The following is a 19426-nucleotide window of genomic DNA, read 5'->3' as shown; positions in this document are numbered from 1 at the left end:
CAATGAGCAATCGTGTTTCTTCGGCGTTGGATGGTAGCGTTTATGCTTGCATGTGTATTTTACGTTTGATCGAGATACCTGAAAGTCTTATTCTCTTGAACTTTATACATCTCCTGGGGAAAATAAACTGGTGCTTGAATGGTGACGTGTTGCAATCATGATGAGGAATATCAAATTTGAACCGATATACAGGTTGCACACATTCGAAAAAAATCACTTCATTGCATATAAGAAACCCCCGCGAAACCTAACTCCGTCCCCCTAATCCCTCCATACTCCAAAATCCTTTCACTTCATCGAATAAAAACCTCAACAACAACCTCATTGCTCCACCCGGCCTTCGAATCCGTCTCCTTCCACGCCCTCACCGTATCAATCTCAAGGACATTCTCGCACCCTTTGCTTACACTGACACAATGCAGCGGGATAGGCCTGCCAAACAGGACGGCGAAGAAGTCATTTTCGATTGATCGACTGGGGAGATCTGAGATGTACAATCCTTTTTTTTAAAAAAAATTCACATTAGCACTCCACTTTTATCAAAAAAAAAGGAAGATTAGGTAGATAAGGGAACTTACCAAACGTGCCCAAAACCTTCAAACTAGTCCAAACCCTGAGCCGTCCCGAACTCTTCTCGACGTAAGCGTCTGAATTGATAATCGCCGCCGCCCCCGTCATTTTACCCAGGACACCCAAATTCGCTACATCGATATTTGTAGGGCCGCTCGCACTCAGGCCTTCGCCACGCTCCAGCGTAAACGACTGTAGCGGGAAGGCCGATAGAATCTCCCAGCCACGCACCGCAACATCGAGATGCACAAACGCTGCGTTGGTAGCTACGCTGGTGGGTTTGCTGACCTGGCCGTCTGTATGCGAGCGGATGATGTAAGTTCCTTTTTCTGCGCCGGGGAAAGCGTCAAGGGCGATGATTTCGGAGAGGGGTTTGGGGGTGCAGTTGAAGACGCCAAGGATGGGGACGCCGGTGTGTGCCCGTCCGACGTAGGTGCTGACTTTGAGGAGGACAGCGTCGTCGTAGGCGTTGTATGCGGAGGTACTTTTGCCGACGGTGTGGGGGCGGAGGATGACGGTGTCGCCGCGGGGGGTATTTCCCGTCATTTGATTGATGAGGTTGATATCGTGGTGGCCTGGTACATCAGTTATGTAGATGGGACCGCCGGAGACGCAGCGGCCTGCGGCGTGGAAAGCGGCGTAGTCGTGGCTTGTTTGGAACATGTCCCAGTCTGGGAGGATATTGAGGTACTGTGTCAGGAGCGAATTGTGGGCGTTGCAGAAGATATGCCAGGGGTGGCTGGCGGGGACTTCGGGGAAGAAGTCATCCGAGTTGCGGAGGAGCATGCGGGGTTTGTTGGAGGGGAGTTGCGAGTGGAAGATCAAGGGGGGTGCTTGTGACATGCAGGATATGGCACGGGCGGAGAAGTAGCGGAGTTGGGCGATGGACCAGGCGTCTTGAAAGGATTTGACGAGTTTGCGCCGGTCGTCTGCGTCGTGGAGTTCGTCAAGGAAGAATTGGGCATCTGTCTTTACGGAGTCGACGCCGCAGGAAGATAGGAATGCGTAAAAGTCTTTGTAGAAGCGGTCGACGTCTTCTTCGGCAACTACTATGATTTCACCGCCTGAGACTCCGTCTTTGAGTTTGACGGTTGTCGTTTTGTACTCTTTTGCAATACGTCCTTCGGGAGCTACACCACCCCAGTAGCCGAACATGGCATGCCAGACTGCGACGTGCTTGATGTGCTTGTACTTGTCTCGGATATGGCCTACTGTAGCCTTGAGACCGCGCGGGAAGCCATTCTTGTTGGCTTCAAACTCCATCCATGCATTGTCAAACTGATCTCCACCTTCTGTATTCAGTGACTGCCAGTTATCATCGATGATGAGGTTGCTGATATTGATCTCGTTCTTTTGCAGAGATTCCAAGGCATCGAAGATTTTATCCTCTGTGAGTTTCTGGCCCAATCCATTCCAGGTACAGTATGACAATCCGTCGTACCAGTTTTCCAGCCATTGAGGTTTGAAGTCGTCGACCAGAGCCTTGGTCTCCTCATCGACCTGCCCAGTAGATTCTTCGTAGGCCATTACAAGCCTGCGTGCATAGTACATTGAGGCAGCAATTGCATCTTCTACACTCTTTCCAACCGTAGCAACAAGGCGAACTGTTCCGTCCTTGTCGGCATCGTTTGCGGAATTCATTACGATATTTCCAGCTCCATCGTGATTGAGAGTAGTGAGAACATCCCCGACTCCACTGATTGCTAGAATCACCAAGTGTGACCCGTCATGTCGCTCAAAGGCAGCCAAAATAGCCTCTTTGTCAGGTTGGAAGCGATCCTTGCCTTGTCTAGGTGCAATCCACGGAGCCCATAGGCGAATTGACGCAAACCACCGGGAGAGGTTAGTAGGCTTGCCCAGTTTTTCGCGTGATTGACCGGGTGTTTTGCCAGAGGCTGCCCCGATTGGGTAGGAGATATCCCATAACTGAGTATTAGGCGTATCACTTTGCTCCTTCGAGACTGTGAGAAATGGCGGTAGATTTTCAAGATACCATGTCAAGTTGTCGTCCAGGGGTTCTGGTGATTGATAGATGAGATGGCCATCGGAAGTTGAGAAGTGCTCGTTTGCCCATTTCCATGGCTCGTCCTGCAATTGTCAATTGTGTCTTTGAAGAAATGGTGAAGTTCATTCTTATTTTTGAAGCGCACAAAGCATTGATGTTGAAGTGACGAAGTTTATGAACTAATTTTTGAGAACACACCTTTCCTGATCTGAAGGTAACAGTGTATGACACTGAAGAACCGTGCTTCGGGCGGCCCGTGAGTTCAAATGTAAAGCACTGACGTTTTAAATCGGTTCGGTGGGGGCTGACCGCCGTCTTGAGACCATCAGCTTTGTTAATGCATATATGGCAGGACAGCCGCTCATACAACAGTTGGTTCGAGGTTGGGCTCAAAGTTAGAGCTGGTCCATTGGTCGGAGGCATGGAAATTATGCCATAAAGCGACTTCCCAGCTCTTTTCTGAGGCAACAGAGCTCTCAATGACTACTGTGAACTTGACCTGAAAGGACGTTAGAACCATGTCCAGCACCCAGAGCAGCTTGAACTCACAGAGTCTCTACCTGAAGCAATGGTCGTTGTCTGGCCCAACGGCGGATGGCAGGTAAGTGAGGCATACATGGTGGCAAAACAAGGGGTTTCGTTACACTGGACAAGGAAAGCTCAAGGTGAGGTGTAAGAGTAAGCTGTGCTTAGGGTACTTGGGATTGACAGAACAACAAGACACGATCAGGCAAAACAACTAGAGATGGAGGCAAGGAGGGTAAATTGATGTTTGACTGAGGTTGCAGCTAGGAGATCAACGGTGTACATGTAGGCACTAACTGTAGTAGCATCATGCGCAAGGGCAGTGCATGTGACGTGTGCGGATGTGGATGAATGCGGATGCGGAGACGTCGGGGAAGCTGCAGGGAGCTGTGAGCTTCGGCCAATCGGCGTCGAGCTCGCTCCCGCTTGGCAGGCCGGAACATTTTTGACCTGGGGCCAGATGCGATGCGGTGCAATTGGCAGCCATGTCAACCTGGAGACAACTGTCCAGACCACGGTTCCTCGTGTGTCGACAATGCATACGGCAGCAGTCTACTTTGGCGCGCGGTGAGCGACCAGCAAAGAGGTGGGCTGACGAGGAATCAGATCCAGCAACCAGACAGGCACAATGGGAAGAGCAAACGGGCAGAGTGCGAGCAGGGATACAGCAGAGCATGCTGAGCGTGCTTGAAGAGCGAGGATTTGTCAAGGATGTTGCTGGGTGAGCATGGAAAGGAGAAGGCAGCCATGGTAGGACTATACTGAGAATTTACAGCGGACGCAAGGAACTCAATTGGCTGCTCACTGAGAAGCGCATTGGTGTATATGTTGGCGTAGACCCAACAGCACCCTCTCTGCATGTCGGCCATCTTCTCCCCCTGATGGCACTGTACTGGATGTACCTGCATGGCTACTACACCGTGAGCTTGGTGAGCTCCCCACGATCCGTCACGTATAATGGCTGTTAATCATGGTTAGTTGGGCGGAGGCACTGTACAGATTGGAGATCCTTCTGGCAGAACGACAGCACGCTCGCGCCAGGCGGAGAATGTGCAATCCATGAATGTGGAGAGCATACAGCGACAACTTGAGAAGCTATGGACCAATGTCAAGTGCTTGGGTATCAAGCACCAGTTCCCGCAGATGACGAGCCGGAAGCAAGATATTCTCAACAACCGCAGGTGGCTCGAGAAACTCAGCGCAGTGGAGTTGATGAGGGACTTGGGCTCGGGCATGCGTCTGGGCGCTATGCTCAGTCGCGATTCGTAAGTCATACTCGATTGTCGTACAGGCTCGCTTTCTCACACATGCACCAGAGTCAAGCTTCGAATGGAAAGCGGCGAAGGCATGGCTATATCCGAGTTCAGCTACCCCCTCTTCCAAGCCTACGACTGGTGGAGCATGTATAAGAACCAGGGTGTTCAACTTCAAATTGGTGGCTCGGATCAATATGGCAACATTATTGCGGGCATGAATGCTGTTAGTCATATGCGTAAGATATATGGCATGGATGACGGAGCGGCAGAAGAGGACCCACGCGTAGCAACGTATGGACTTACCACGCCGTTACTTACAACCGCTTCTGGCGAGAAGTTTGGCAAGAGTGCTGGCAATGCTGTCTGGCTGGACGGTCAGATGCTGAACTCATTTGACCTCTACCAGGTACTTACCTCTGTTACTTTGACACCAACTGGATTCCTTGACTAACTCGCATCACAGTACTTTATGCGCACCGCCGATGCGGATGTAGAGCGCTACCTCAAACTCTTCACCTTCCTCCCCCTCGACTCCATCAAGCTGCTCATGTCCCAGCAATCCCAAGACCCCTCCAAGCGCCTAGCCCAGCACATCCTCGCCCGTGAAATCGTCGAGCTAGCCCACGGCGCCGCCGCAGCAAAGAAAGCCGAAGCAGCCCACAAAGACGCCTTCAGCCAAGGCACAAACACCTTTTCCCTCCTCTCCCTCCGAACCGCCATTTCCAACAGCAAGGATACCGATGCCTCATCATTGTCCCCATCGCCGACCGCCGAACCCCCACTCAGCGCAAAAGAACAAGAGCTCCTAGCCTACAAGCGCGCCTATGCTTCCACCAGCTCGCCCGCCCAGTCACCCACCGGCGCAACACCTCCGCCCCCCTCGGACAATAAAATCATCACCCTACCCCTGTCCCTGCTCGCCCCAGGATCCTTCCCTCACATCCTCCACGCCGCCGGCCTCGCCACCTCGCGCTCAGAAGCCAGTCGGCTCATTGCCAAAAAAGGCGCCTACGTCATCGTCCCCAACTCGGGTTCCCTGGATAACCCCACCGCCCTCAGATGGGCCACTATCGAACCCGGTAAAGAGGTTGACCCGAATCATTACTTGGTCGACTGGGAGGCACTCGTGCTCAGGGCGGGCAAGGCCAAGATTCAGATTTGTAGGGTTGTGCGTGATGAGGAGTTGAGTCCGTCGGTGGGGGAGCAAAAGGCATGAATGTGTTTAAATTTTGAACTATATACTTGACGCCATCTTCGTGTTTTGTTTTACGGGAAACGCATCCAAGGAATGAAGTGAGGTGAATAAGGGTAGAAGAACAATGCACCAATTCTCCCCTCTGTGCCTTTTTCTGATCTTGTTGGATTGGAATTTGATTTGCCACTCTCACTCCGCGTTTCGCCCAGTAAATTAATGCCAAGGTACCTTTGTTTATTTGAATAATGTATCGTTGGTATTGTGTTATAGCAAGGATGATAATGATTACACAAGTTACCAATTACCTCTCTTTCACGACGTTTACCTATCCCAGCATCTGTGTACACCCCACCCCCCTCTCCCCCCAAGGTCGCATCTTTGAGATGGGGATGCCATCCGCTTGTCAGACGGAGGGTTGCGGATGTAGCTGTCGAGAGCGTATTCCGCGGCTTGAATGGGGAGAGTGACTTGGGTGCTGGAATCGTGTTCCGATGCCGATTTTACAGGGGGAGACCTGGACGCCGTTGCCGCTACTGCCACGTTGTGGGTGGCGAGAAGGAGTGTTATTGGGAGGAGTGGCGTTTTCCTTGGAGGTCGCGTAGGGGGATTTGGTGGGAGATGCAGCAGTGGTGTGTAAGTTGCGGGAAGAATGGTAGCGCGAGGGACCGCGCTCGATGCAGACGTTGGGGCTTAGAGGGCTGAGCTGGAGGTCGGGATCAGGGGATGAGGCATAGTGGTTAGTAGCACGAGGATACGAGCGGATTGGTGTTGCGGGGCGGATGGTAGACTCTGTGTGAGTATGGAATACATCGCGTATGGTGACGGTGTCTGCTAAAGGTGCTTCTAGCGTTTCTTGACCGCTTCTCGAAGCCGTTTCACTGAAATTCGAGGACGAGCGCTGACAGAATTGCGGCCTGGGATACGTATTTGGTTGGAGAAGCTTGGCATAAGGTTCATGGCCGTTTGGCGTTGAAACACCAGTGAGCCACTTGTCGATGCGGTCATCAAGTACAGAGGCGCGGATAGACTTTGGGTTGGGTTTACTACGCGAGCCTGGAATCAGGTAGCCGGAATCGTCGGACCAGGACTCAGAACTCTGTTGCGACGTTTTTGCGAAACCTGGCGGAGGGCGTGGTAATAACGTCGTCGATATGCATAGAGACTCTAGTCGGCGAACGGGGGAGGTGGCTTGCTGCGAATGGCAGTGCACGTGGCCACGACGAGCTAGCGGCGACGATGCTTTTGCTGAAATATTTGGCAACTGCGGATATGGCAAATGTGCCGGCTGCAATGTTTGCTGTTCGTGGCTAGCATCTTCAAAAAGCTGCCTCATACGTGCGGCGTGGCCAGCACGCGCGGGAGACTGAAGCAGTCGTGAGCCGTGGTGGGAGCGACGAATGCGGACATTGGCTAACCCCAAGGGCGAGACGGGCCTAGGGCGTGACTCTGCTGGCTTGAGAGGTGGTGTATTGGAAAGGGCATTTGGGTAATTTGCGGAGTCGTGGTGCGAGCACGGATGTGCATATGCGCGATTCGGTGAAGCAGCAGCTGCATCGAGAGAGGATTCCGCGCTATCGTTTCGCAAGGGCCGAGTTCTGAAGCGGTCGCCGGGTGTTACAGGTGTGCTGATGTTATCAATGTCGGTGTCGGTGAGACCGACTACGTCTGCTACTACAATTGCCTGTGGTAAAGTTAAAGAGGCTGGCAGAGCATGTGAGGCTGGTGGGTAGAGGTTCTATGACGAACTCGGGACGATGAGGCCATGGTGGATGATGGACTAGTAGTCAGTAGCAGCGCTCGTGGGATTTGTTTTTTTCCTGTCAACGGCAAACGTCTCGTGGGGGTTCGGTTACATGAGAGATGACTCGGGCTCGACATGAGCCGTGGGACGCGGCATGATGGGTGATCAAGGGCGCTGCATGGTGCCACCGCCCGTCGTGCCTGCTTACAGGACACAGTAGCCAGGCCGGTGGTTGTTGTTGCTAATATTGTTGTTGCAACTACTGCTACCGGTACTGTGGGACAGGCGCGTGCATGGCATTCTTCACAATGCGGCACCCGCGAGCGGTGGGCCGTGATGAATTGATCGCCGTGACGCTGCTGGGGGTTGATGGTGATAGTGATGGAGAACGTGGTACTAGGGCACACGGTGCAAGTACTTAGCCACGGCAGAGACGGGCGTGGCTGTTTGTTTTGAGCGACGCCGGAATCAATAGCGTGACCATTTCTTTTGTCTTGTCTTGGTGTTTGCTTTGCGTTACCGCGTACTGGAGTAAGTAATGGTAGATGGGGACAATTTCTTTGCCGTGTCACGTGCACCCGCCTGCATGTCACTAAGGCGAGCCAGAACGGGCGGGGACTCTAAGCACGGTGCATTCGATACTTTACGTGCCATATGCCATGTAGTATGCCGTGGACCTCGCATTGATTGCAGCCTGCAGACAATATGACAACATGCTCAGTCTTTCTCTTGGCTGCTCCCTCGATACACTGGCTCCTTGAATTGTCCGGCCTGTCAATCAACGTGTGCGCCGAGCACGCCACCGCTTACTAGCGACCTAGTATCAACGCAGCGTTCACACGATCGGAGGGCTTGCAGTAAGGCTTGGTGACACCTGCAGTGGGCGCATCGGCTGGCACCAAAACAGCGCCTTCCGAGGCGACAGAGCCTAAAAGGGCCGTCTTGGCTGAAGACGATTGTCGAGGCCGATTCTTGGGCTTGGTTGGCTGGAGGGTTAGACAATGCTACTAGTGGACGCGCCATTGCGGCAGTTGTCTATACTATACGCGTATACACTACGCTGCAGGTACAGGGTCCCCAACCTCCATCACCACACCACCACCACTACCGCCACCATCATAACAACAACAACAACAAGAAGAAGAAGAAGACACAACAACAAAGGGCCTCAAATACGGCCACGGCTCCGTGCCAGCCTCGTGGGGCCAGGACTACTACACAACTAAAAGCTTAGCGCCATCTCGCGGCTTACTTCCGCGGGCTGTCAGGGCCTGCTATCATGATCATTACTTTTATTATTATCTCTGGCCCATCGTCATCTCACCTTCAGTAGCCCATCCTCGGGGACCCTCGCCATCTCATTCCCTAGACGGGAGGGTGTGCGCTCGTGCCTGTCGCACCATGCTGCACCCCGTCGCCAGTGACGACTCCGAGACCCCTGAACCGACGGCGGATGCAGTGGCGTCTTCGCTTCCTGCACCACACTTCTTCTAGTCAGTGCGCCCAAACTCTGAACCATGCCAACCTTGCCTGTCCCACCCTCAGCCCTGGCTGCTTTCCCACCCCTTCCGCTGCCAAAGTCTCTCTACTCGCGAGACGCACCGTCGCTGCCTCGACTACCTCGCCTCGTCCCTTCTTATCCACCCTCACTTTTTTTTCCAATTCACCCCCCGGGCCTCCCCTCTCCGTCCATTTCCGCGAGCTCGACGCTCATTCAACTACCCGGCTCCCAGCCATCTCCCTGTGAACCACATTGACTTTACCTTTTTTTTCCTCTTTTTCTTTTTTTGCCCTTTCGTTCGTACCGTTGCGAAGCTTAGCCTCCGCATTTACCACCTGTACATACAACCTATATGCATGCTTCTTATATTAGCCTAACGGCCTGCCCACCACCATCACCACTTTTCCGCGCCCACCCCATGACCAGTTACCAAGAACATCATCTTCGCATCTCCATTGCCTAGACTGCGGACTGCGCTCGTCCGACCTCCTCTCACGGTACGTACATGGATTTTTCCCTCTTGAAACCCGGTTGGGATCAGCGCCACGCGCCTGCAACGGACAACGTCACATCGTCTTGTGCCTGCCTGCCTGGGCTTCCGCCGTGTTCGTATTAGGCTTGCGGAGCCTGGAATGCATGGACTCGCTGTTCATAGCAGCCCTGCTGTACTCTGCATTATCGTCGACTTTCTTGTTTGCGCCGCCCTGGCAGGCCCTGCTTGAGTCTCATTTCTCATGCGAGCACCCTCTTCTGACTTGCATTCCTCTAGGCCTGTCGATGTCTGATACAGGGCATTCTTCCATCGTGCCAATCCCAAAGTCTTTGTCTCACCAAGCCTTCTGGTAACCCGCTATCTGCTGGGCAAGGATTCGCGACTTTCCACTGTCTCGAATCGTTCGTTCTCGTTCCCAGCTGTCACCCTCATCAACCATCGTACCGGGCTATTTCGCAAACTTGCCTGGCCCAGTATCCAAACAGCAAGTATTCTAACTGACCACTGTGCATCTTACATGTTCGCACTGGCCATTGGCCGTCCTGTCGCAGTTGCATATGCCTCAGTGGTCGCGCACCCATACCTGTAATCAACTCCCTTCGCAACTCGACGGCCCGTCTCGACTACCGTCATCGTCTTTACTTACCTTTACTCATCTCCATCTCAACTTGGGAGCTTCGCGTTGCGCATCGTCGATCCACAGCAGGCCAGTGTCGATTGACACACCCGCCGTCAGCATTCCCACGTTCAATTCATGAGTTACGACCCGAGGTTGGGCGCCGGGGCATACCGTGCGACGGACCCAGAAAGAGATGGAGATTCGAAGCCCGGCTCAGTACGGGCAGCTCGGGAGAGAATGCAGGCCGAGCAAAAGAGGACACAGCTCCCAGACACTTCAAAGATCATCGGTCTCCCCCGCCGACCCAACCAACTCGTCTCGCAATATTCTCAGGGGAAGGCTGGGCCATCGCCGATAAGGGTTGTGCCAGACACCAGGAATGAGATCGAGTCGAGCTCTCCGTCACCACAATGGCCCCTCCCTAGCAGCAGAACCGAGAGGGTAGATCCCCCTCCTGACATTCCGCCACGTTCGCCCAAAAGGATCCGGGCACCACGACAAGACCCTCGCCCCCTGTCCGAAGACTTTCCAATTCAGCAATTATCACCAGACACGGCCTCTCCGATGTCCATAGGCTTCTCACAACGTAACGACAACCTCTCACCGGGCTCTTTTCAGTCTTCATCACGTCCAATCACCACGTCATCTATCGCGTCCGATTCCTCGATTGGATCCATACCCGATTTCCCCGTCCCCCAACCGCCCATGCCAAACATACAACAAACTCGACGATTTCCAAGTATAGGCCCGCCACCCTCTGCGCGAAGAGGACCTTCGTCATACTACACACAAATGTCTTACGTGTCACCCATTGTCGAGGAGTCAGAGTCCCACTCTACAGCAATCCAGTCGCAGCGAGGTTCTTTTGCATCGAGTAATGTGTTTCCAAGCAACGCAGATGCCTTCTACCCAGATGACGACCCCTTTTCCGACGAAGAAGGAACAATCGATAGCAATATGGATACCCTTTCCGCCAGCGAGCATGACGACCAAAGGGGCCTTGTTCAGCCGTCGCCAGGTCTTGTGCGACAAGCCAGTCTGGGTAGGCGAACCAAGCCATCGCTCATGACCATCAGATCTGTGGAACCTTCCGGTGACAAGAAGAATGGCCTAAATAAGCCAAGGACGGATGCTTCCGGAATCGCTGCAATGGGACTGGGATCAGCAGCGTTTTCATCAAGAGATGGTTCCCCTGGAAGGGCGAGGTCGCCTTTGAGCAGGTCGACTTCGTCGGAATCCACAAGCACACTACAAACATTCAGAATGAAGTCCACAGCTGGAGGAACCGCATCGCCGCTTCAACAAGAACTACGCCCAATCGCACTGGGGGACCGCGCTGCCACGCGACGGCCTCCAAGACTCGACATGGATGCCGTTCGTGACGCTGAGGCACGTGGTAGTCTAACAAGTTTGCCGGATTTGATTCGAAGAGCGACACGACTCGCGTCTAATCTCGACCGTGGACGTACAGCTAGTCGACTGGGTATGGACTTTTGGGAAAGTGGCGGACCTGAAAAGAACAATGGGCGCCAGTCAGGTCTGTCTGAAATGCTTGCGGCATTTCCTCCGCCTGGCCAGGAAACCCCAGTTCGTTCAGGTTGGGCTACTCCAAACGCCAGCAATGGTGGCAACTCTGATTGGCCTTCGGTCAGAAACTCAGACCGCGGCTTCGTAAACAATGATACTAAGAACGAGAAACCGGAGAAGCGCCGGAGATGCTGTGGCATGCCACTATGGACATTTATCACACTTCTGATTGTTTTGCTTTTCATCATCGCTGCAGCAGTCGTCATCCCGGTTGTCTTGGTCGTCATTCCCAACCAGAACAGGGCGGCTAGTACCAGCGCTGCTCAAGACAACACAGGAAGCAACAATGGTAACGGCGGTGCGAGCACCACAAATGGCGCGGCCATTCCAGCTCCGACAGCCGGCGCAGGAGATAGACAATGTTCTGGTGTGATCACCTGTCAAAACGAAGGTGTTGCAATACTCAACGCGGACATGTCATGCAGCTGTATCTGCATCAACGGCTTTACAGGACGCACATGCACCAACAACGATGCCACTGGATGCACAACCACTAGTATTGCGGGTACGGCGAACAACGCTACCATGGGCTCCGGTATCCCACGCCTGATCGAAGAAGCCCCAACTAACTTCAACGTGCCCCTAAATGCAACCCTTATCCTGTCACTGTTCTCAACGCTTTCTCTGAGCTGCGCGGCCGAGAACGCCTTGATCACATTCAACGGTCTGGCTTCTCGATCTGTACCCCGGCACCTGCACTCTATGGATTTGCGGACGACATTCCATCCTTCACGCACGCTATCAGCTCTTCATCATCCCCGTCCTGCGCAAATCCCAGGTCAGCAAGTCAAGCGTCAGACAGTCGGCCAGAGCAGGCAGAACGGAGCTTCTGGCAACCAGAACTCGGGTGGCACAAATGCTTTGATCACGCAGCCCATCTCTAGCAATGTCGATGCGCTTGACCTTGGCCGTATCGCTGTTCTACTTGCGCTTCAGGAAAGTCGTAGTCTAGACGTTGCTGCCAACGCACAGGAATCCATACAGACCCTACTCACCGACAATCGTAACGGCAATGCCAAATCTGGAACGGTCGATGTCGGCCCTTTCGAACTGAACATGGTGGATTTCACCATCAAGTTTGGAAATGGAACTACGATACAGGCGAAACCTCCCTCCCCAACCACCTCTTGAGCATCTTGACTCAATGTCTGCTCATTCTCAACATTTTGCGTTATCTGCTAAGCGATACCCTTTTTTTTGCGTTTCCAATCCACCCTACCGACCAACCCCCTATTTTCATTTTTGTCAAATCCCGTGTAACAACATCTGAGCCAGCGCGCCTACGGCAGCACACAACTGGCCTTCTTCTTCATCTACTATCCTTAAAAAACGTTTCCCCCATATACCCGTCCTGTGGACGTTTGTCATGACCCTTGGACTGGATCTAATGTTTTTGTACCACTGGATATACCCTAAGATGAAGTTGCAAAAAGCAGTCTTGATCTAGTAGCATAGGAAGGATTTTTAAGTAGCATACTGCATTGAATACAAACTCCAATTGGAAAAGTTGTACAAACAATAACGTTGCCTCTGCACAGTGCTTGCTTTTGGTGTGTGAAAAATGCGAAATAAGGAGATGGCTAGGAAATTATAGTTGGCTGATGCCAAAACTCAGACGTCTTGTTCCAACATAGACACGTGAACATACGCAACTATTTTATCCAAGGATCAAAGTCCCCATGTTCTTTCTGATTGCGACTTGCTCTTCTTGATTTTTTGCCTACTCTTCCTCGTTCTAGTTTGCTCTTTCTAATTGAGGCATAGATTGACAGTGGAGTTCTATCGACACATGTGTATTAGAGATAGAAAAAGAATTTCAAATCGAAGCTTTTTTGCTTTTATATATCCCAATTTCAAGCGATGGGCGAAAGACGAACGACATATCTGCTGTCTGGCTGTTCAGTGCGGTATGGAGGCAGCATAAAGATTTTCTAAAATGGTCACGTGCGTATTGACATAGATCTGGTCTGCAGATGAGATGGCCTGCATGACTGGCTTGGCTTTTTCTCTTACCTCGGTTTACTATACTATAGCGTATCACGTCAAATATCTCAGAAGATAATGGCAGGCTACACCCTAACCTACCGGAATCGGGTGACAAGAAATGGACTTTGGAGTCAAAGTACATAGTAAAAGTATTTGACGAGCATTTACGTCAGCGAGACTTTGCTCTTGAGCCCTAGAAGATCGTTTGGTAATACTACCAAAAATATGTACACTTCCTCACGGGTACATGCCTGTTAGGCGCACCTCTATCGGGTACGATAACTAAATCAATTACGGTTGCGACGAAGGCAGCAGAATAGCTAACTAGGGTTGCGATGAGACAGCAGTACAGCGAACTATGGTTGCAATAAGGACGGCCTGCATATTCGTATGCTCGAGTAATTCGACTTGGTAGGCGTTCAAAGCAGGTGCCACAAATGGCGTTGGCGATCAGGGCAGGGCTGTCCTACGTACCCCGCCATGCCCCACCTACGCAATACCGCCAATTGCCTGTTCCTGAGCTACCAATTGACACGACAACAGCCACATTCCCTCCACGCCACGCCTGCTACTGCTGCATCCTCTCAACCTCCTCAATTCTCCAAATATGCCTCAGGAAGCCTCCAAGGTGTCTGACCCCGACGCCGACACCAAAGTAGCCGCCGAAGCAGTCGCCGAATCGAGCAAACAAGCAGAGGCCGAGTCTGCAAACGAAAGTGGCGACGAGGAGACCGGAACAGCGGAAGGGGCCGAGGGTGCAGCCGGAAAGAAGAAAAAGAGCAAGAAGAACAAGATAAAGGATGCGCTCAGCGGCAAGGGAAAGGCGGGCGAGGTCACGGATTTGAACGCGCCCGCTGGAGGAATTCTGCCCAAGGAAGCTATGAACATGCTGCTCGCAAACAATCCTGCGCTTGCGAATGAACTCCAGGGCAAGGCGAATAATAAGGATGACCTGCAAAAGCTGCTCCAAGCGCTCAACCTCAACGAGATGCTCACAGGGCTCGCACCACAAGGTAGCCAAAAAGACATGGCCAGTCACGCGTTCTGGAAGACACAGCCCGTTCCCAGCTTTGACGAGATGGCAAACAAGGACAACATCAAGGATGGGCCAATCAAAGAGATTGATATTGAAAAAGTCGACAAGAACCCAAGCCCCATGTACCCCGGCTTTGAATGGGTGACTATGGATTTGGAACAAGAGAAGCAGTTAGAAGAAGTCTACGAGTTGCTCACCAACCACTACGTCGAGGACAAGGATGCAACTTTCCGCTTCAAATACTCGCCGTCGTTCTTGAACTGGTAGGATTGTTGCAACAGTAGACAATAATTTCAAGCTAACAGTCATAGGGCTCTCAAGGCACCTGGTTGGAAGAAGGAATGGCACGTTGGTGTTCGCGCAACCGCCTCGGGCAAGCTAGTTGCATTCATCTCCGGCATCCCGATACAGATGCGGGTACGCGACAAGGTTCTTAACTGCTCCGAAGTCAACTTCCTATGCGTCCACAAGAAGCTCCGTTCGAAGCGATTAGCGCCCGTGCTCATCAAGGAAATCACCCGCCGCTGCTATGTTGAAGGTACATTCCAGGCTGTATACACTGTTGGATCCCTGCTACCTACTCCCGTTTCAACCGCCAGATATTTCCACCGCGCCATTAACTGGGAAAAGCTGTATGATGTTGGTTTCTCTCCCCTGCCCCACGGCAGCACCAAACAACGCCAGATCGTTCGGTACAAGTTGGACGACACCACATTTACACCAGGACTTCGCGAAATGGAGGCTAAAGATGTTGACGCAACTCTCAGTCTCCTGCAACGATATCTTGAGCGCATGGATATGGCTCAGGTGTTCAATAAAACTGAGTTCGAACACTGGATGGCACCAAAAGAGAAGCCAAAGGAGCAGGTCGTGTGGAGTTACGTCGTCGAAGACCCCGATACTCACAAGATTACAGACTACTTCTCCTTCTACAACCTTGAGAGTACCGTCATTGGCAATAAGAAGCACAACACCATCAAGGCGGCGTACCTCTTTTACTATGCTACTGAGGTTGCGTTTGAGAAAGACGAAGTAAAGTTGAAGAAACGGCTGAACTTGCTGATGAAGGATGCGCTCATTCTGGCAAAGAAGGTAAGCATGCTGATGTTACACAACTTGGATGGTCAGCTAACAGAGTTAGGCTGATTTCGACGTTTTCAACGCCCTCACTCTACTCGATAACCCACTGTTCCTGGAAGAGCAACGCTTTGGTGCTGGAGACGGGTCATTACACTACTACTTCTACAACTATCGTGCTGCGCCGATTCCTGGCGGCATCAACTCGAGAAACCAGGCAAGCAAAGACCATATGGGTGGTATTGGATTAGTTATGCTGTAACCACTCAGTGAGCTAGTACGTCAGAGGGATCCCCAGTTTGCTTCAAGAGCGAGTCGGTGGCATGCGGCACCAAAGTTGACGATACTATGGACGTATGTTGTCTTTCTTAAAATTTGGCTGCACAGTCGCCATGTAGTTCATACCAGTTTTCTGATATATCTGTGCCTTCATCATTTATGTTCCATTTGCAAGCAGCACCAAAGCAATGAATGACCTTTGGCTAGTCACTGCTAGAGTGAAGCAGGTTTGACATGTGTGTCCAGATCGCCACGATTCACAAGCAACTCTGTCATTACATGCCCCAAGCCATAGCTGGAGGAGTGTCACTAATAGTGACTCGCAGTTCCCACACTTGCTATTAGGCATTGACGTCACATAGTCAACCTGGATTGCAGAGTGTTAGTTGTACCGCTTGTGTGACACTACCATTCGATAAGTGCAACTACGCCTGTCCGCGGTTGTGGGCCCCTTTCCCACTCTAGCTACAGCCTCTCATTCACCTGTTCTAGCTTTGGCAGCAAAGAGCCACTTGTCTACTACTCTTACTCCACTTCCCTGCCCGCTAATATGGTGCCACTCCTGTCCCTTGCCAACTGAGACGCTAACAGCAAGTGAGTCTGGATTGGGCGTATGCAACATACTTTGGTCTCGGCTCGCTTTTCTTTTTACCACACTCTCGCTCTACCAAAGCCCCGACTTTCTGGCTTACAACTCTTAGCCCCCAATACGCCAGTCCACACTGCTATGGCTTGAACCTTTTTTTGTCGCTGTTTGCTATATAGCGTATCAGATCAATTATTTCAGAAAAGGATAGCAGGCCACTTCCTAACCTTCGAGAATTAGGTACGACAACCAAAACACGGTTACGATAAGACAGCAGCACAACAAAACATAGTTACAATAAGGACACGCAGTGCAGCGCTCTAATGCCTACAAGTTCGCTATATAATTCGTCTATCTCTCCTATCTCATCATCATCGCCGTGCATTCATTTGAACTCAGTCTCGACTCTCATCAATAAAATACCAAGCTTCGTTTCGTGGCTTTTATCACTAGTGTTCCTGCCTAATCAGCTGTGCTTACAAAATCAACAACGGATAAAGATCACTACCGCATCTTCAGAGGCTATGCCGGCTTTCTTTCGCCAACTACCTTTCAGCTACACTGCTATAGGCACGGTTTGTCATCAACTCTCGTTGTCATAATAGACTGCCATATAACGAATGGATCAGCACAACAACAGCATAATGGCATGTGGTTCCGAACATGGATTGAACAAGACGTACGGAGACAACGAATTCGTCAACCAAGAGCCCAAGGTGCAGAAGCAGGCAAGACATAATTCACTCGGAAGTCTATCGACAGTGAGCGCATCAAGCGAGTCGCAAAAGCAGTATGTCTCGGAAACGGAAATGAGCAATGCTGCAGTAGCGACCTACGCACCGGAGACAGCATTTGGATTCGTCACTATAAGATATTTTTGCGAAATTCGTCCTTCGTATCCAGAACATCCGGTGTCGCCTATGTAGGGAGCCGTGCTTTTCATCGGAGCTCGATACCTGCACCATGTTTCAAAACTGGATGGATGGTACAACCGACACTTTGTTATGTATAGCTGAATGCAACACTTGTGGCTTGAACTATTGCATCTGCTGCAAATCGGAATCCGGTTCCAAACTTTCCAAGATTAAGATTGTTCAAAAAGAACCAAAACGTCACTTGGTGTTGCGTTGCTGGCCGGCTAAGTATATCTCATATGGATGTAGCTTTGCGGTTTCGATCAACATCTTTCAGGGTCTAGTAGTAGAAGAATGGAAAAGACCGCCGGACCGGCGAATTTTGATCAAAACTCCAAACACCATGCCCGTCTACGACGATTGGAAGGTCAACTTTAATCAGCCTGGCACCGACCATGCATGGGATTTCCGGTTACAACTTCGGTCCAGGTGGTCTGCCAAACCCATTCTATACTCCGCCCCAGTCTTTCACCAACCCTGCGACCGGCCCTGTGCTGGGATTCTTCACTTGTCCACCAAGCGGAATAGGTGCTTCCGGTACAAGTGCCGCTCGGCTGCCACTGCCATTTATCAACCCTTCATCTGTCAATCCCTCACCTGGCCCTGTAATGGGATATTTCACGTGTCCACCGAACTCCGACACGAGCTCCAACACGAGCTCAGCTACTCCGGGCCGTGGAAGTAGCGAGCAGGGAAGTCGAGGTGGGCGCGGCGATGGAGCGCCTGAAAATTGAACATGAAAGGTGCCAGAAACTAGGGTTATGCATCTTGCCAGATGTGCAAAGCGCCAAGTTCGTCGTCTTTGCATTATCGTAAACATCGTGATATAATCGTTCGTCTCCGAATCCTGCTCACAACACATCCACACCCCCATCTAACCACCAACCTAAAACAACCCAAACTCATAATCATTATCATACAAAAAAAATATCCTACAAATATCATACACCCCCTCTCCCTTACTACCTCCCCTTCCCCTCTTCCCCACTCTCTTCTTCCTCCCTAACCCTAACCTCCCCCGCCTGCATGATCATCTGCGAAATCGAATTCGGCACATCATCCTCACTCTCATAAATGCGCTCATACCCCAACCGTCCCCTAAGCACCTTTCTCGCCTCCGCTAGATTCGATATGTCACTCACCCACATCACGCCGCCCAGCGCCATTATGCCTACACTAGCACAGTTCATGGTGGCGAGGTTGAAGGCCTGGCACGCGTCGGCGAAGGGGCTGAAGTACTCGTGTGGGTTGGTGTTTGGGGCGAAGTAGGAGGGCGTGAGGCGGATGTGGCGTCGGTGGATGGCGCGCCGGGTTAGGGTTGTGGAGAGCAGGAGGCAGGTGCTGCCGAGGAGGTAGATGGAGAGTTGGTGGAGGGAGCGCGGGGAGGTTATGGGCGGGCGTTGGTATGTGGGTTCGGTGGGAGGTTGTGGGGGTGGAGGAGGAGAGGGCGCTGCAGGAGCGGGAGGCGGTGGTGTTGGAGCGGCGGGTGGGCGCATCATGCTTCGGATGATTGGGAGGTTTTTTAGGGTTTCCATTGGTACGGCGGTGCTGTAAGGTGCGCGGGGAGAAGGTGGTGTAGGCTTAGTGGTGCATTTTCGAGTGAGTTGCGGACTCCCGAGGTGGGTTGTGGTGTTGGATGAGTGGGTTCGGGTTTAACTGAGGATTGAACGATTGACGTCGTGAAAAGAGGGATGTTTGTATGATTTGGTTTTCCAAAGAAGTGCGGAGGTTCCAGAGCAATGGCGCGGGGAGTCTGCTGGAGGGCGTCACAAAAAAGTTGCGATGGGACCGCGGTTGGTGGACCCTTTGGTCCGTGCGCGGACATGCTTAGGATCCCTGCAGCACGTTCGTTGGTTCCTGATGCATATGTAGTAGGTCGCTGTAGGCATGAGAAGCATTACCAGAGCACCTTGAGAATCAGGTTGGTAGCTTCACAATAACAGTGCACCTCAATTGGTTAACTCGACTACCCCAAACTTTTCATTCATTACCCTCCATCTGTCTAAAGTGTTGGTATGCAAGCAAATGCTATGCAACAAGAAACAAATTCCCCTTC

The 19426-nt window shown here is 51.9% G+C and overlaps 7 protein-coding genes across 7 annotated transcripts; 4 read left to right on the top strand and 3 right to left on the bottom strand.

The window, feature by feature from the left end:
• Positions 1-293: 293 nt before the first annotated feature.
• On the bottom strand, positions 294-3193 carry COCVIDRAFT_87149 (glycoside hydrolase family 36 protein; the record flags this gene model as incomplete). The annotated part of the gene is made up of 4 exons (XM_014705698.1): positions 294-499; positions 579-2658; positions 2774-2935; positions 3125-3193. 4 exons carry the CDS (start codon positions 3191-3193, stop codon positions 294-296), a joined length of 2517 nt encoding a protein of 838 aa, XP_014561184.1.
• A 392-nt stretch (positions 3194-3585) lies between these two features.
• Positions 3586-5572, top strand: COCVIDRAFT_33884 (hypothetical protein; the record flags this gene model as incomplete). The annotated part of the gene is made up of 5 exons (XM_014705697.1): positions 3586-3821; positions 3876-4029; positions 4079-4365; positions 4417-4762; positions 4820-5572. 5 exons carry the CDS (start codon positions 3586-3588, stop codon positions 5570-5572), a joined length of 1776 nt encoding a protein of 591 aa, XP_014561183.1.
• Positions 5573-5954: 382 nt separating this feature from the next.
• On the bottom strand, positions 5955-7315 carry COCVIDRAFT_33883 (hypothetical protein; the record flags this gene model as incomplete). The annotated part of the gene is made up of 2 exons (XM_014705696.1): positions 5955-7232; positions 7298-7315. 2 exons carry the CDS (start codon positions 7313-7315, stop codon positions 5955-5957), a joined length of 1296 nt encoding a protein of 431 aa, XP_014561182.1.
• A 2725-nt stretch (positions 7316-10040) lies between these two features.
• Positions 10041-12623, top strand: COCVIDRAFT_87334 (hypothetical protein; the record flags this gene model as incomplete). The annotated part of the gene is made up of 1 exon (XM_014705695.1): positions 10041-12623. The coding sequence occupies one exon, from the start codon at positions 10041-10043 to the stop codon at positions 12621-12623; it is 2583 nt and encodes an 860-aa protein (XP_014561181.1).
• A 1462-nt stretch (positions 12624-14085) lies between these two features.
• COCVIDRAFT_87579 (hypothetical protein) lies at positions 14086-15853 on the top strand (the record flags this gene model as incomplete). The annotated part of the gene is made up of 3 exons (XM_014705694.1): positions 14086-14777; positions 14826-15606; positions 15656-15853. The coding sequence occupies 3 exons, from the start codon at positions 14086-14088 to the stop codon at positions 15851-15853; spliced, it is 1671 nt and encodes a 556-aa protein (XP_014561180.1).
• A 1247-nt stretch (positions 15854-17100) lies between these two features.
• COCVIDRAFT_12254 (hypothetical protein) lies at positions 17101-18104 on the top strand (the record flags this gene model as incomplete). Its single annotated transcript, XM_014705583.1, has 3 exons — positions 17101-17378; positions 17620-17737; positions 17835-18104. 3 exons carry the CDS (start codon positions 17101-17103, stop codon positions 18102-18104), a joined length of 666 nt encoding a protein of 221 aa, XP_014561069.1.
• Positions 18105-18359: 255 nt separating this feature from the next.
• On the bottom strand, positions 18360-18842 carry COCVIDRAFT_50413 (hypothetical protein; the record flags this gene model as incomplete). Its single annotated transcript, XM_014705693.1, has 1 exon — positions 18360-18842. A coding segment is annotated over one exon (483 nt), but the record flags the coding sequence as incomplete, so codon positions are not given.
• Between the last annotated feature and the right edge of the window lie 584 nt (positions 18843-19426).

This window comes from Bipolaris victoriae, assembly GCF_000527765.1.
Source record: "Bipolaris victoriae FI3 unplaced genomic scaffold scaffold_7, whole genome shotgun sequence".
Taxonomy (NCBI): Eukaryota; Fungi; Ascomycota; class Dothideomycetes; order Pleosporales; family Pleosporaceae; genus Bipolaris; species Bipolaris victoriae.
The sequence above is the reverse complement of the archived record's forward strand: the minus strand, read 5'-3'. Positions and strand labels throughout refer to the sequence as shown.